At 36.4% G+C, this 15791-nt stretch overlaps 1 protein-coding gene across 2 annotated transcripts in view; it reads left to right on the forward strand.

Annotated features, from left to right (window-relative positions):
- Positions 1-15473, forward strand: part of LOC149623602 (TBC1 domain family member 2B-like) — a 100100-nt gene extending 84627 nt beyond the window's left edge. Inside the window, exons 13-16 of one of the 2 annotated variants that reach the window (XM_089852622.1) lie at positions 12977-13054; positions 13157-13272; positions 13819-13842; positions 13908-15473. In XM_089852622.1, coding sequence (XP_089708748.1) covers positions 12977-13054; positions 13157-13261 — 183 coding nt within the window. In that variant the 3' untranslated portion in view covers positions 13262-13272; positions 13819-13842; positions 13908-15473. Of the gene's footprint in view, positions 1-12976; positions 13055-13156; positions 13273-13818 lie in introns of both variants that reach the window. The other variant, XM_089852621.1, reaches the window with a different exon arrangement.
- The last annotated feature ends 318 nt before the right edge of the window (positions 15474-15791 follow it).

Raw genomic sequence — 15791 nt, forward strand, 5'->3', positions numbered from 1 at the left:
TTTGCTCGCTTCGGATATCCTATACGAGTAGAATTTTATCAAGCGTCCAATTAAAGATTTTCTCTCTCGCTCTCTTTTTCTCTCCGCGGATTTCGGTGAACGAGTAAACGAAGAACAATAACGAGAAGTAGACAAATGACAAGGAGTACTTAGCGGATGGGAGAGGTATTTTTGGTTTCCAAAAAGGTACAATAGTTTTGGGATAATTTGGGATTACGCTTGAGAAAGTAGTTTAAAAGTTTGCTAGAATTTATTCAAGTCCAGTTTAATTTAAATTTAGCTGTGCGCAATTTCTTGAATGAGATTTTTGACTGCAGCACCCATTCCTAGTTCTCCTTGTGAATCTGTCGGGCTCGGGTCGTGGCTAACGATTAAATCATGCCCAAAGAGACTAGTGGCTGGTCGGACGATCTTCTTTCTTACCACTTTTGTTTTTACGTGTAGACCTATAAAGTTTCTGTTCTCGAGACACGGACGGGTCCCTTTACGTCTTCGTGCTTTTTTTTTTCGTACATCCTCCTTTGCACCCTCAAGGTGTGGGCTTCCGTCTGTCCTGGGTTTTAAAAGCTTGCAAATCCTCACAGAGCTTTTAGCTCTTCTTTTTTTCCTATTACATAAGCTCAGGCGTCGGATTTTTATCACGGAATCTTCTTATATATTTTTTATTTTTATTTTATATTACGTGGAAGTCAATAATTCCCCAATTTTTTGTTTCACCAAAAGATAGAGATTGGTGTATTGATTTAATAAATGATAAATTGGATGATACGCTTTGACCTAGTCCAGTAGGTGGGTCCCCTTGCTAAAAGTAATTATTTCTCCATTTTCTAGCTAGTTTAATTGAATAGCAACGCGACATCTGGTTCTCTCTTATATATATATATATATATATCTCTTACGGCATAGTGCTTTGCCTGGCTGCATGGTCTGAAAAGTGTAGGGCGACGTTTTTCTCGCTTGTACAGTGTCTTCTTTCTAATGTCATCGTTCGGTGCCACTCGAATAATCTCTTAAAAGCTTCCGAAAAGGACAAAAGCGTCGACTATAAGCCTCGGTACCCGGCTACTGCTTTAGCCAAGAAATAAATCTATACCCTTGCATGGCCAAGCTAAGAGGGCATACGTAATTTCCGTTATCCTTTCTTAACTCTCCTTTGCACAATCTTAAAGGGTTAGAGACACGCGCTCCCTTATTTGTCGCAGAGCATTCGGGGAGGCTCTTTATTCCTCAATATTTTCTTTTGTAAAAGTCAGTACGAACTACTTCAAATAACTGAAATTATCGTGTCAGGAACATTTAGAGTCGCCGATATGACCAGAGAAATATCAGGACTACACGGAGCACTTTCTACCGACAGGAAATGTCAGCTACTAACAAAGACCCACCTATAAATCTCGTATTTTAAACCCTCATATCAAAATTCCATCAGGTTACATTTCAGTCTGTTATTGACTATTACGTTAATTCCAGTCTAAGAGAAGCAGCGCTAGAGGCAGTGCGAGTTGGCTAGGGTACCACGTGTAGTGAACTCGGGCTCAGTCTGGTGTTGCCTCTTCACGCTAGGGAAATAACCTACAACGGTGGCCTCCCGTCTGTGGTGTTGGTTTCTCTGCAAGTGATTAATGGAATAGTCTATTGCTCCAATCTAAGATTTGACAAATCATTTCCTCCAAATATTTTTACCTCTCCGAGTGACGATGACGTCACGGAGAGGTATTACACCGGCCGTGTCTGTCTGTCTGTCTGTCTGTCAGACCCCACGTGACCGCGTTCGCAGTTTACAAATCGGAGCAAACAAATACCCGATTTCCGGAACACGTTCGCGGTTCACGGAAATTTGGCCATTCATCTACCAACACCAGTCTTTATTAACTGGCTTCTAAGCACCACAATCTGCTAGTCTTTGTCCATCCCACATGGACACTAGCCTGTACTTGCTGGCTCGGAAGCACCACCATCTTCTGTTCTTCGTCAATCCCACATTGACACCAGCCTGTACTTGCTGGCTCGTAAGCACCACCATCTTCTGTTCTTCGTCAATCCCACATTGACACCAGCTTCTATGCACCACCATCTTCAGGTCTTTTTGTCCATTCCGGCTTCTTCTCCATCGTTATCGTTTGGTTTTAAGATATACGCGGCGATCGGCTAGGGTTACGAGAAACGTCTAGCCTCCCAATGGTAGGGCTTCCACCAAAGGTTCACGCGAATGCGTTTTTATCTATTATTATAATGGAAACGAATTGTATATATACCCCAAAATTTGAAGAAAGCGGGCAAGAGGGGTACCCTTCACTTTAACGTCAATATTAGCAAAGTTTCGAAAGATAATAGGAACAACTTTATTTTAAACGATTTAACTATTTTTAAAGTTATTTACTGGCGATTAAAATAATTAATATCATTTATATTTAATTAATTATTTAAGAAAAACTTATTTCTATGTAATGACACAAGTGAGAGTTTATATAGAACGAGTAATGAAGATTGCATCCGAATCAAAACACTACACGCATATCAAAGTTAATATAAAGCGAGTAGGATGATAAGATCTCTTACAAAACGATAACATTTCCTTTTTGCAGAATATTAAATGGAAATATTTTAAATATTTTTCGGCATTACGATTCTTTAAGTAGTTGTGTAGCTATAAAGCTCTGTTTCATCTTAATATTCCAAGAACATCTTTAGATATTAACATTTCAAATTTGGTGTTTACTTTTTAATTCAGCTTTACTACATTTATATATAGTGTAATCGCATTTTTTATATTCGTTAGATAATATGGATGTTAAATCTTCATCTATCCAAAAGTGTTGAAACGATTGGGTCTGTGAAATAAGATACCCTAGATTTAAACTAGAATTGACCTTGTTTCGCCTCCTCTTATAGGAGGTGTTAACGGTTCAGAGTGAGCCGAAAGTTAAATACACCCTTCAGTGATACAATTTAGGTCCTCATTAGAATTATTGAGGATACAAAGGAAATTGTTAAACGCTTAAGCCTTTGCTAAAGAGCTTGGCAATATTTCGCCAATTTGAACTATGTATTTCCGGTTTTTCTCATTGGCTGGTGGACCTGTGTTTAGAAAGTAAATTCGTCTCGGCTCGGAGAGGTTCATTTTGGTTTCCCAACTTGTTAGAGGTTTCTCTAACCCTTTGCAAAGCGATAAAACTCGATCGTGTGCCGCCATTTAACGGGCATGGAAGGATTTTAAGTGTGAGGGACGGGGGGGGGAGTAAAGCCGTAAAATAGATATTAGGTTTTTTATCACCTTCCATCTCGGGGCTTAAGTTATTCTTTGTCTTTCATTTTAAAAAGGGAAGAGGGTCCGTGAAGCCGGGAGATTAAAAGTTATTCGAACCCGTAACTCCTTTTTAGTTGCGCCTAATTCCGTCTTTATTAAAGCGCCTAGTGTCTTGGACCTTTTGAACTTTCTCGTTCGACCAAGTTTTATTACGCGCCTTTCTCCCTAAAACCTCCGGAAATTGTAAGCCCCATTTTCACTCTTTCTTCAAAATGTTTCTTTACAAATTAGAATGGGAAGAAGTTATTAAGGGAGAGCTTATGAACTTCAATTGAAAATAAGATTCATTTCATTGTTAGATGGCTTAGCAATCCAAGTCCTTCCCGATTTTTACCATTTTTTCACACTGAATGTACAAATAAGTTTGAAATTCATTTTGGGGTGTTAGTAGTTCTGGTGACCACTTAATTAATTGAAAGTTAGTTAGTACGTTAAGTATGTAGCTAATGACCAGTTTTTAAATTATGTTTAGGAATTAACCTGGTAAATAAAGGTTCATCCAGGGATAGATAGACTTTTTTAAGACGGAATAAACAATGTTTGGCCTTTACTTCAGTCCGACTCATAGACGAGTATATAGTCCCTTCCTTCAACACGTAACCAAAAAATTAAATTTTCTTATTGGCTCACAAAAACTACGTATTGGTGACGTTGCTGACAAGGAGGGCCAAAAATACGTAATTCCTGTTTACCTCTGTCGCCATGACTACTACCCCTCTTGCGTTGTACCATAGCCCACCCGATCACGGGCGTCACGACGCAAGCTGCTCGCGCTATAGCTATAGCGTTAGAGCGCGGATCGAGTGGGCTATGGTTATACAAATAAGCGTCTTCACAGGGGTTCAAAATGGAGCCGTCTAAATGCGAGGGTCCGGTAATTATTCGGGAATTGTTTTTAATAGCAATTAAGAAGGTAGTTAGTGAATTTGGTGCCGGTGTTTTGGATTTGGAGTACATCTGTAAGGGTGAAAAGTGTTCGCTAATTCTTTCTTAAGCCAATCATTTCTACTATCCTCATGATTTTGTAAACGAATTTGATGAAGTTAACCAAGGCTTAGTGAATGGTCAGGAGTTTTGTGAGCTTAGTGTTTGGTTAAAACCTGTTCGTGCTGTAATATCTATGAAGACTTTTACTCAATTCTAACTCACTTTTAATTTTCTTGGGTCTTCCCCGTTTTTTTCAGTTGCAAGCCCTATGTATTGTGTAACTTCCATTTTTAAACAATGTTATTTCAAAAATTACAATCCGAGCCCATTCCAACTTGGCAGACGAAGGGGCAGACGACGATTATTTGACCCGGATATACATACAACGCCATAACAAAAATAAGACCCGCCTCTTCTTTCATACCCCTCCGTCACGGGTAAGGGGGTCGTGGACTAGGACGCGCACCCGAATAACCCTGTTACCCATTCCGTCTTAAAAAAGTCTATCTATCCCTGGTTCATCGTTAATAATGTGCGTAATTAAAACATAAACCATCGCATGTTCGCTTGAAATACTTGATAAAAACTCCTCGAATAAATATGAAATTGCAATTCCCGGTGCTATCTTTATCACCTGGACCGAGTTTTCTTTTCAATTTAAGTCAATACAAGTCACTTGTATACAAAACTAACTCAGAAATCCTTCCAAAATGTTCCCATTTAGCATATAGCTAGAACCATAAGTGAATCATATTACAGCTCCCTATAAGTACTGGACGTAGGTTATGCTTTTGTAAACAGCGTTTTCTTCCAAGACATCCAAGCCCGCCATCTATAGCTCAGTTTTGCAAGTATAGTTTTCCCATTAACCCGGATCTTGAGTTAGGTTAACCTACGGAAGTTCCGGTTGATGATAATGGCTGTCAGACCGCCGTCAGTGTCGTGATTAGTGTGAAGCTTATTATCGCGTTATAATTTTGATTTAGAATGGCTTATGTAAGGATCAATGTAACTATTTGCAATGGTTGCATGCCCACATTAAAGAGACATCTGAACACGATCTATGTGATATTAAAAGCACTTAACCGTAAAAAACTAAAAAAACGTTTTGTAAAACTGAAAAATATTGACCAGCATCTTTTGCAAACGGAAAACGTTAAAGCATTGAAAAAATTTGTCACACTTAAAAAAGGAAAACAAATTTCTATGTCGACGCACATAACCTTTAATTAGTAATAAATCGGTCCAACTATCCCCGCTAGCCTTTAAATCGATCGGTGGAAGCTTAGCTCAGTGCTGTACTGTACTAGGGATACATTAGAAATATTCTAGCATGATGAAGTCTATTTTGATCATTTGAATTCATATTAATTTCCTTTTCAACACAAGCGTTTAAAAAATACCTATAGACCGCCAATTATTTTTTTAAATCGGAAAAATAAAGTGGACTTCTACTATCATATTCACAACCCAACACTTTTATGGAACAACTTGTTTCCTTCTCTCTCAAACCTTTCCTCATTGGCTATCAGCCTACCACTTACTTCCGTTTGCTTCGCCCGCTTATTAAAAATTACTTTCGCGCCAAAATCATTCCTCTGATTTAGTTCACAAATTCGCCGCTGCGTTTCGCATATACCCTTTTCTCTTCAGTGCTAGGAGACAATGCTGATGCACGGCGATGTTATAACGTCCAGTACTTCTAGGGAGCTGTAATATGATCCACTTCTGCTAGAACCCATAAAGTACCATAGAACGTTAATTCAAAGATAATATTGACGTCCTGATCCCAATTTCTTACGTTTCCTCGCAAAACCGTCATAGTGGCAGTGATCATGGACACTTAAAATTACTATTCATAAGTTCTCAGACCTTATATGGGTTCTTTGATATAGATATGACGAAGAAAATTAACCCTAGTGGCAATATGGGAAAGCTTCTTTTATAAAGCACACCTCAACCATCCATAGTTACTAGATACAAATTGTTTGGTAAATATTCTGTAAGTTATTGGTGCGCGTGGTTTAAGTCTCGCTGTTAAGGTGGCATTAAAGGTAATGATTAATATTTAGAAATCAATCTAACCTTCTTCATTCTTTGATTAGACACGCTTCCTTAGACGTTTTATAGCAAATTACCGAATAATTTGAGCGAAGAACGCTTCTTCCGATATTGACACGAGCCTTAATAATGATCTCTCGCTTGAACATTTTCAAATCCAAACCCGCCTTCTCTTTTAAATCAGAGTAAAAATGGAGGAGGAGGGGGTGGTGGTGAATTCCCTAAATAGGGTTCCCTTTTCACTTTGGGCTCTCGGGGACTTGTTATAGCTTGGATAACTTCATCAAAAGGAGCCCCTCTTTCATTAACCATAAACTGAAAATTGACTCTCCTCCTCAACATCTCTCGCCTTTTCTTCTCAAAGAAGACTCAAACTCCCAAAGTGATTTAATTTCGTAACTGCGGTTTTGATGAATCTTTCACCTTAATTTCTCTATAAATATCGCTTTCCTTTGCCCTCATGGGTTTCGCGGTGTAATGCCTTCCTCAACTGAAACTTCGCTTCAACGATTACCTATTCAATTTAAGGGCTAAAATACCATATCGATTTTTCTTGTTTATTCTGGCGCGTCGTGCGGCCGCTATGTTTTAAAAGGATATGTATATGTATAATTATAAGTAGAAGTAAATTAATCAATTAGTCTCAAACTTTTCTATTAATGAATAGAAAACAACCATACTCTTGTCTTTTGTTTAATATATTTCTGGTCCGTATGTACACCTCGTTAGTTCCGCTTTTATTTTTCACGGGTCACCAGGGAGATCTTTTGAAATGTATACTTGTAGGCATTGGATATACAAACACTGGTAATGCCTCTTAGGATTTTGTTTAGAAATTTAAGGTTTATTGCCCACGGTAAGCTATGAAGTATTCCAAATTACAAATTTTTTTTAATTATTCACTCTGTTTCATGCCAGGATAATTTTTGCCTCATATTTATGTTCATGATTTGCAAGTGAAAGATAATTTCATGATGCTAGTGACGGCACTATCCCCCTTGTGTGTTTCCAATCTGAGGGTAGGTTACCCCCCTTTTACATAGAAGAGTCTTATCCACCCATACTTATACAGGGTATTATTACCTTAGGAATCATGATACTTAACGTTTTAACAGCCCCGACGTTTGCGATGCTTGAATTTCATGACCTTTTTGGTCATAAAAGCTATGCTAAAATTTTAAATTTATTTCAATTTCACTTTTAACTGTTTTAATATCTTTGGTCTAATTTCGCGCTACGTGGACATAGCGCTCAGTATTATGATTTTCATGGTATTTTCTTTGCGTTCTGAACCTGAAGCACTTACCTATATTCTTCCATTACATTTATCAGTATACTGTAGTACCATCCGGCTGCGATGGTCGCTAGCTGCCACATATCCACTTCGTATAATTTCCCTTTTGGACCTTAGGCCTACCTTACGTCAATTCTGCAGAGGTACCAATTGAATTCCAATATAGGAATGAGTTCTTGTAGCGGGACTCAAGGTAAAAATAAGGTTGAGGTTAGGTTAGTACTTAGAATTCTGCGAAAAAGAAAGAACGAGCGAGATTCAATATTGGAAATTGAAAGTGGTACTCATTACAAGCACTTTTTTTATTTACAACCACTTTTTTTGATTTACAAGCACTTTTTTTTGATTTACAAGCACTTTTTTTTAGATTTACAAGCACTTTTTTTTGATTTACAAGCACTTGTTTTTTGATTTACAAGCACTTTTTTTTATTTACAAGCACTTTTTTTTATTTACAAAGCACTTTTTTTTTTATTTACAAGCACTTTTTTTTAGATTTACAAGCACTTTTTTAGATTTACAAGCACTTTTTTTAGATTTACAAGCACTTTTTTTTAGATTTACAAGCACTTTTTTTTAGATTTACAAGCACTTTTTTTTAGATTTACAAGGACTTTTTTTTAGATTTACAAGCACTTTTTTTAGATTTACAAGCACTTTTTTTTAGATTTACAAGCACTTTTTTTTAGATTTACATTGCAAGTGCTATCGAATTTTTGTCTTATTCCACCGTATATTAGTACTTCAAGTTATTACCCTGTTTTGTGAAATACACTCGATGTGAAATTAAAGAAATAGCAGGGTTCGCATAGGTCAGAGAAAACCTAGGAAAATCAGAGAATTTCAAAATGGGCCAAAAAGGTCAGGGAAAAGTCAGGGAATTTTAAGAAAATCAACAAAGTCAAGGAAAAGCCAATGAATTTGGTTAAAGTAGCTAAAATATCATCAGAAGGTAGGTGGCATTTTAAACGCCGTTTTATCGAGATAACGTTTAACCAGACGCCGAAATATAGTACATTGAAAACCTGGAAAAGTCAGGGAATTTGAATATGAAAATTTCGTGGCAAGGAACCCTGAATAGCTTAGATATTCAGCAGCAATATTTTTGCAGGAAATGCTTCGTTAGCTGAAGATTCAAAACTACTAGACCGTAGCCTATAGAACGAACTGCTTTTAGATTTAGAAGAGCAGGATGCTATCCCTTTCAAAAACTAAAACTAACGAAAAAAATCTCTAAACCTAGACAAAACATCGACTATAGACCTTCATTACTCTCTGGCGATAGTCCTAACACTTGTACATGCTTTTTTTCTTTGCACCACTTTGATATAAAAGCCTTTGGGGTATCCATTTTTTTTTTCTTTCTCCAAGTGATGTTTCTGCATTCCCAGCCTCCTATGCCGAGCTTTTAAATATTTCTAAGAAAAGAAAGTTTTTGGGGAGGAAGAGATATAGTTTTTTTGCGAGGTTTGAGCTTTTAAAGCCGTTCTGGGGCGTATGTCTTCCGAGGAACTGGCCGCCCCTCTCCAAGGGTCATTACTTATTCTTGGCATCAAAGGCTATTCCGTTGACCTCTTCGCCCCCCCCCGACACTCTTCCGAAATCTACCAAATTATAGGGTTAACCCTTATATACGTTTTAATAGAACGGAATTAAATCGAAGATACCATGTGCTGATTTTGAAAGTCATTCACTCAATGACTGACTGCACTGTTCGACCCTACCTAAACGCTGAGGATTCTTCGGTGCCGTAGACGATGGAGCATAGGCAATGTTATGGGGAAGGGGATTACCACTCAATTCCTCTCTATTTCAAGGTTTATTTTATATACTAGTATAGCAAGAAGTGATATCTAGTTTACTAGGGAGAAGGTATAAATTCGACACATTTCTAGCTTTATCTGCAGTCCAAACATAGGTCCGGAGTTAATCCCCGCCTCTAAATTACAACCAGCATCTCATTGGTTCTTGAAAACTCACGTCAGCGCGACGCGAATGACGAAAATGACGTATTATCCGACTGAGGAGAGGCGAAATAGCCCGGCCTCCTTTTACGTCCCCCTTTGTATTTTGCAAGGGGGACTGGGATTATTGCGCGCGAATACTTAGGCATCTTAAACTTTCTCCCTAGTAAACTAGATATCCCTTCTTGCTAGTAGCTTACAAAGAAAGGTATTGAATCCACGGCCATGATGAAAAATGTCGGCCAAGTTACTTAAACGTCCTGACATGAAAGTTTGTGGTAGACTTTGTGTTAATATATTTCCCGAGTTAAGGGCACGGACAGACGTGCGGATGTAGTTGTAAAACGTCTGTAGAGCGTTTTCTTTTAAAGAAAAAAATGTATTTTGGGCAAAATATGGAATAATATTAAGTCTCAAGAAAATAAAGGGGCCACTAACAGGGATGGAAGCTTGTAAAGTGCTGACCTTATTTTAGCATAATATTCGAATTTGAGGGTCCATTAGGACTGTACTGTATCGTTGAGCACTCTTCTCTCCCCCCCCCCCGACAATTTAGTTGCAAAATTGTATGAATCTTCTTCTGGTATTGAAACAAAGCTTGCATTTGGTAAATGAAGTGATTTAAAGAGAAATATGAGATTAGTAAAAATTTTAAAAATGAAATGAAAATATTCTGCATGGGGTATAACTGTGCAACGGTGATCGTAGTATCGGTAATGACATAACCCCATAATGCGTAAGTATGGGTGTGCTGTAAGGGTTTATTGAGTCAAAATTAGAGACAGATTCAGATGATTTACCGCAACTTTGGTTATAAAGTTCTTCTCACAGAAAGCTGCGGTTTCAGTTTCTGGCCAATCAACCACCAGGAGTTGCCCTTTTATATAGATATTTGTGATAGTAGCAAATATCCGAGTGCGACCTATGCTTATTTCAAATCTCTGAAATTCTTTCAATGTAAGTTTTTCGCGATAACATGCATAATTAAAATGTTATCAAAAACGAGTTAACCTAATTTTGCTTTGGAGTCCACGTGTCATTTCTATTTGTCCTTGGTATTAGCATGTGAAGGTTGGTGGTATATTGGCTTGTCCCGTGTTCTTCTTTTCAATATAGTTCCATATACAGTCGTGGAAAAGTAGAAAAAAACGTCTATGAGAGTATTGAGGGAAAGTTTTGTCTCTTTTTCGCTTTCGATATCTCTCGAACTTCGATCCAATCTTTGGCACGTTTATCTTGTTTTCATCCCCACCTCCATTTCTCCTCTAGTATACCTCGAGCTTATTTTTCTTTCGTCTCTGGAGTCCGAAACGCAATTTAAAGATAGTAGAAATGTAGACCTAGGGTGGGCTTCTTTACTCTTTCTTCCCCAAAAGCCTATTGTCTCACGGGCCCTGGATTTCAAAGTGTTTTTCTAGGAAGTGTATGGGGTTAAAAGAGAGGAAGTTAAGAAAAAAAGAAAACCGTGGTGGTAAAGACTAAAGAATAGGAATTGAAACATTGTCTAGGCGGAGTTAATGAATAAAATAGCTTCACTTGTTACGCCTATTTTCAGGATTTGGGAAGATGACGTGTAATCCCTATTTTGGGGTGTTGATATTTGAATTAGAGTAATAGATTACTAAAGTATGCTCACTCACTCACTCACTGATAACTGTGTGTGTCGCCAGAATCCCTTGACCAACGGTGCACAAACTATTTTGTAGAGGGTATATGTTAAGTACTGGTCGGCCATCTTGTAAAATGTCGGCTGCAGATACGTTAAAGGGAGCCATCGGAGGGTTTGCATTTCCCTCCCGCGGATTTCCGAGCCCTCTTCTAGCTACGAGGGGAGTGAATAGAAAGTATCCCCCCATGGCCACCTAGAACCATGCTTCTCCCACAGAAAACTGAAACGAAGTTGGACGTGCAGATTCAGCGCCACAAAAGTGCAGCGTCGAAATTTGAAACGAATAGGCAGACTGGCTAGCATACCCTCCGGTGGCTCCCTTTAAACTTCTAGGCTCGATAATTGCCGTAAATACTTTGACTTATTGTTTGTTAGTTTTAATTACACAGTATACCATCTAAGTCCTTTGCTTTTGGAATGTGTCCAATTCTAGTTTTTATCTTTCCATTTAAATATATTAAGGTTTTTAATAATTAAATAATAACAAAAGTAATATAAGAAACCTCCCTTCGGGAGGAAAGTATACAAAGGCGAATTTTTCCTGATACATCCTCGTACCGCGAATGTCCCCGCGCACTTATACGGCCGTAAACAAAGTATAAAAAATAGGGCCGCGCCGCGTAGAGCGTAGGAATACATTCTCTGATCTCGCGATTGCGTCGGCTGCTTAAGTTACGTCGATTTCACAGACTCATTGTAATTTTAAACTTTTGCCGGGAGTGTGGCGCACTCCTGTAAGCCAAGCTACTGGGCGGCAAAGATTGAGGGAATACGACACATGTCGGCGATCCTCCCCTATAGGTGCCGACTGCCCCGTGTCCGCCGGAGGTGACTTGACCCCCACACCCCTTCCGTCACCTCCCAAGTAAACCTCATTTCCTTCCCTGATTAGTCACATACTGAAACCTGACTAATCGCATCCTTGTCGCGGACCCTTAAGGGACCCAATTTACATTGAAACCTCTTAAAAAAAAAAAAAAAAAAAAAATTTAAACTTTTCCAACAAAATAATTCATGCAGCATTTTTAGATTTTGATGATAATCAATCTTAAATAAACAGGCAGTGACTCGATTATAGGATTTTCATAGGTCATTGCATAAAATTTGAATTAAACCCTTACCTTGCCAAGGTATATGACTAACACTATACATAGATAGATTTTAAAATGGTGTTATTATCTATCTCGAAATTTTGTCTTGTATTCATAATTTTCATCTTCTTGGCTTCACAACAAACTAGATTTTCGTTAAGAAATAACCGTATGTGAATATTTATTAGCAAAATCAGGAATCTTCTATTTCTTTACGACAGACAGCTAAGCAGACTACACTAGTTTGAAGCGCTTTTTCCTCTTTCCCTTTCCAACGACCACATCAAAGGACTAGGATCTACCGTACCTTGTCCATGAGCAATAGTGTCTGAATATGGTATTTGGCGGTTCGAGGATGTCTCGCGTGTTTTAACGTTATGCCTATGGCGTCTTGTATACTTCCCTCCCGTAGGGAGGTTTCTTATATTACTTCTGATAATAACTATACATTCTACAGGTGGCTTTGTTTTATCTCACACTAAGTATATAGCTCCAGAATTATTTATGTCGAGTGAAGTAGAGCTTCATTTTTTGACATTAACCTTCACTTATATTTATATTTAGTAAAACCAGAGTAAAACTGCGAAAATAGAAGCACTTTGTTATTGTTATTTGTTTACGTATTTAAGTTTATTTATTTTTATTTTTAATGTTATTTTTCAGATTGCCTTTAACGAACTGAATCCTTTCCCTATGAAGATGATAGCCGCGAAACGAGCTCATCACATGCAACTAGTGCAGGTAAATACAAAAAGCCCCCTTTTTTCTTTATTGATTCCCTAATTTGCATCTATCATAATATAGTAACTCTCACCTTAATTATTTTAATTGCATTTTGTTTAGGGACAATTAGACGAATTGGAAAAGATTCGAAAATCCGCTGTTAATCCTAAAAGGTCTAACACTGTTTACTCAAAAGATGATTTTTATTTTAGTGATGACGATTGAAATATTTACAAGTAAGCCCGTTGAATTTCTAATATCAAACCGAAAAACTGTTGGTTTTACACGCCTGTTTTATTTGCTCTTGAATATGTTGACGAAGAACATATCATTTTATTTCTGTGCATCATTTTGCTGTATGGCTCAGCATGATCAGTTTCTCAAATCAGAGGCCAAAGGTCACTGAAACTAGAGTGCCTTATGTTTGTTGGAATAATTTAAAGAGATACACCAGGCTAATGATTCAAATTGATATATTCATTATTTTATACGCTCTTTCGATTACAAATGAAAAAATTCAAACCTGAAGTATCCCTTTAAACTATCAAAAACATTATTACATTTTCCATTATGCAAATTTTGCTTTAGGATAACTGGTTTTATAATAATAACCGTATAATAATTTCCATAAGTATTGGTCTGTAGGCTATATCTTCTATTGCTTACCCCAGACACCTCCACTGTTCATTTCTCTCGCTTCCGAACATAATGCAATGTCTAAATTCACGATGGGCATACTCAAGTATGTCTGACCAAGGTATCTTTACCTTTTTGTGTTACAGAATACCTGGATCGAGTGATATCTGGTCTGGATTTCAAATTTTATAACTTAACAGATCTTTCAGTAAACGATATATTTTTTATAATTCAGTATATCAGAAAATATACCCACTATACTTATCACCGGTGAATTGCCAATCTTATTATACGAAGTATTTTTGATCTAATCACGAAAACCACTATACGCAGAAAAATTAAGCCTTAAGTGACTTAACATTAATACCCCGGTGTTTTTGTTATATACAGTATATAATTAATCAGGTTTTAAAATTTTCGAGTTTTTTATATTTTGATTTGTTTATTTACTTTGGGTTTTTCTCTTGTTTTTTATAAATTAATGTAGCTTAGTTTTTAAATTATACAGGGTGTTTTTGATAAGTCTGCCATAAATTAAGGAGGATGTTCTTTGGGAGATTTTGAGTCGAAAATGTTCTATGATATTTTGCCCTGTAGGGCCACTGTTTTCAGTTAAGATTGTAGTATTTTACGGATGACCCCTTTAAATTTAATTAAGAAACTGGTTTCTAATTTAATTCAGGGGTCATCCCTAAAACACTCCAATCATAACTCGAAAACAGTGGCCTTTACGGCAAAATGGAGATAGAAGTTACATTTTCGACTCAAAATCGACCAAAGAACATTCCCCTTAATTTATGGCAGTCTTATCAGTAACATCTTGTATAGAAAAGCATAATTAACAGTATCGCTACAGAAAATCACATAAGTATTAGTAATTGAAGTCTATTTTCAATGCAGATTAATCTAGAAATAGGCAGTATAATATAGTCAGTTAATTTTTAATCTCAGTATAATTTATAATTAACAAATACACAAGTAGTAAGTAGTACATTCCATAAAGGGCATTAATTACACTCAAAATCAACTACAAGCTTTACAGTATCTGATAGGCGCATGAATTTACTAAACAAATTATTGTATATAATATTACTTTTGGGGTTTAATTTTAATTAAGAATTTATAAAAAATAAATAAATAAATAAATAGGGGAATTTTACGTAGCCTTATAAATCTAGAAATTTATTTTTAATCGGTTTGAATTTTGTATTTCTATCAAAAATAAATCATTAAATAAATATATACTTATTATTAAATAAATCACCAGCTTTGAAACGCATCAAAGTCAAACCCACGCGAAGCTATACAACATATAAAACCTTTGTAGTGAAAGAAGTAGTTCCTTTATTCTGTAAAGTATTAATGTTCTGTCTGATTTTTAAGAAGCTAGCGGCGTCTGTGGACCTTTCTAATATTTCAACATATTTGAAAAAAATATTATTATTTGGCTAATAAAGAAATATACAAGTCTTTATTGAGCATATAACTATATTTAAATAGGATTATCGGATTAATATGTACATATATAAACTAACTCATAGAGGGTAGTAGGTTATTACTCCTTAAAGAGAGGCTAAAGAGACGAAAATCATTTTTTTTAATCGATTCCTTTACTATATTTATAAAATCGATTTTAATTCATAAAAATTATTTTCCTTGATATTTTACTATGTAGGTAGATTTAAACATTATTAAAATAATCGCGTAAAAATTATTTTATTTTCCTCTTCGGCCTCCCTTTAAAACAAGCTCGCTTTTCACAATCAGTTGTAATTTTAATCTTCCAATTTCGAACTCAAACACTTTCATAATTATACTAATTGATACGATAATTTTTTTATTAAGGTTGGAATACTGATAATTACAAAGTATATATATAAATATGAAAGTATATATTTGATACATGCTAGATTTCCTTATATTATTATCCCTACTTCAAAATTTGTAAGAACGCATAGGTGATCTGAGAACTTATGAATAGTCGCCATAAGTTTCTATGAGCTCATAAACCTCCATTGTGTCGTTATATATATTTCATTTATAAATTTCATCAAGACAACTAAAAATGAAGGTCAGAAATAATGATTACATGAAATTTGAAACAAAACAAAAAATGACT

This window comes from Phalangium opilio, unplaced genomic scaffold, assembly GCF_054372755.1.
Source record: "Phalangium opilio isolate 3A_F unplaced genomic scaffold, DU_Popi_V2 ptg000113l_1, whole genome shotgun sequence".
Lineage (NCBI taxonomy): Eukaryota > Metazoa > Arthropoda > Arachnida > Opiliones > Phalangiidae > Phalangium > Phalangium opilio.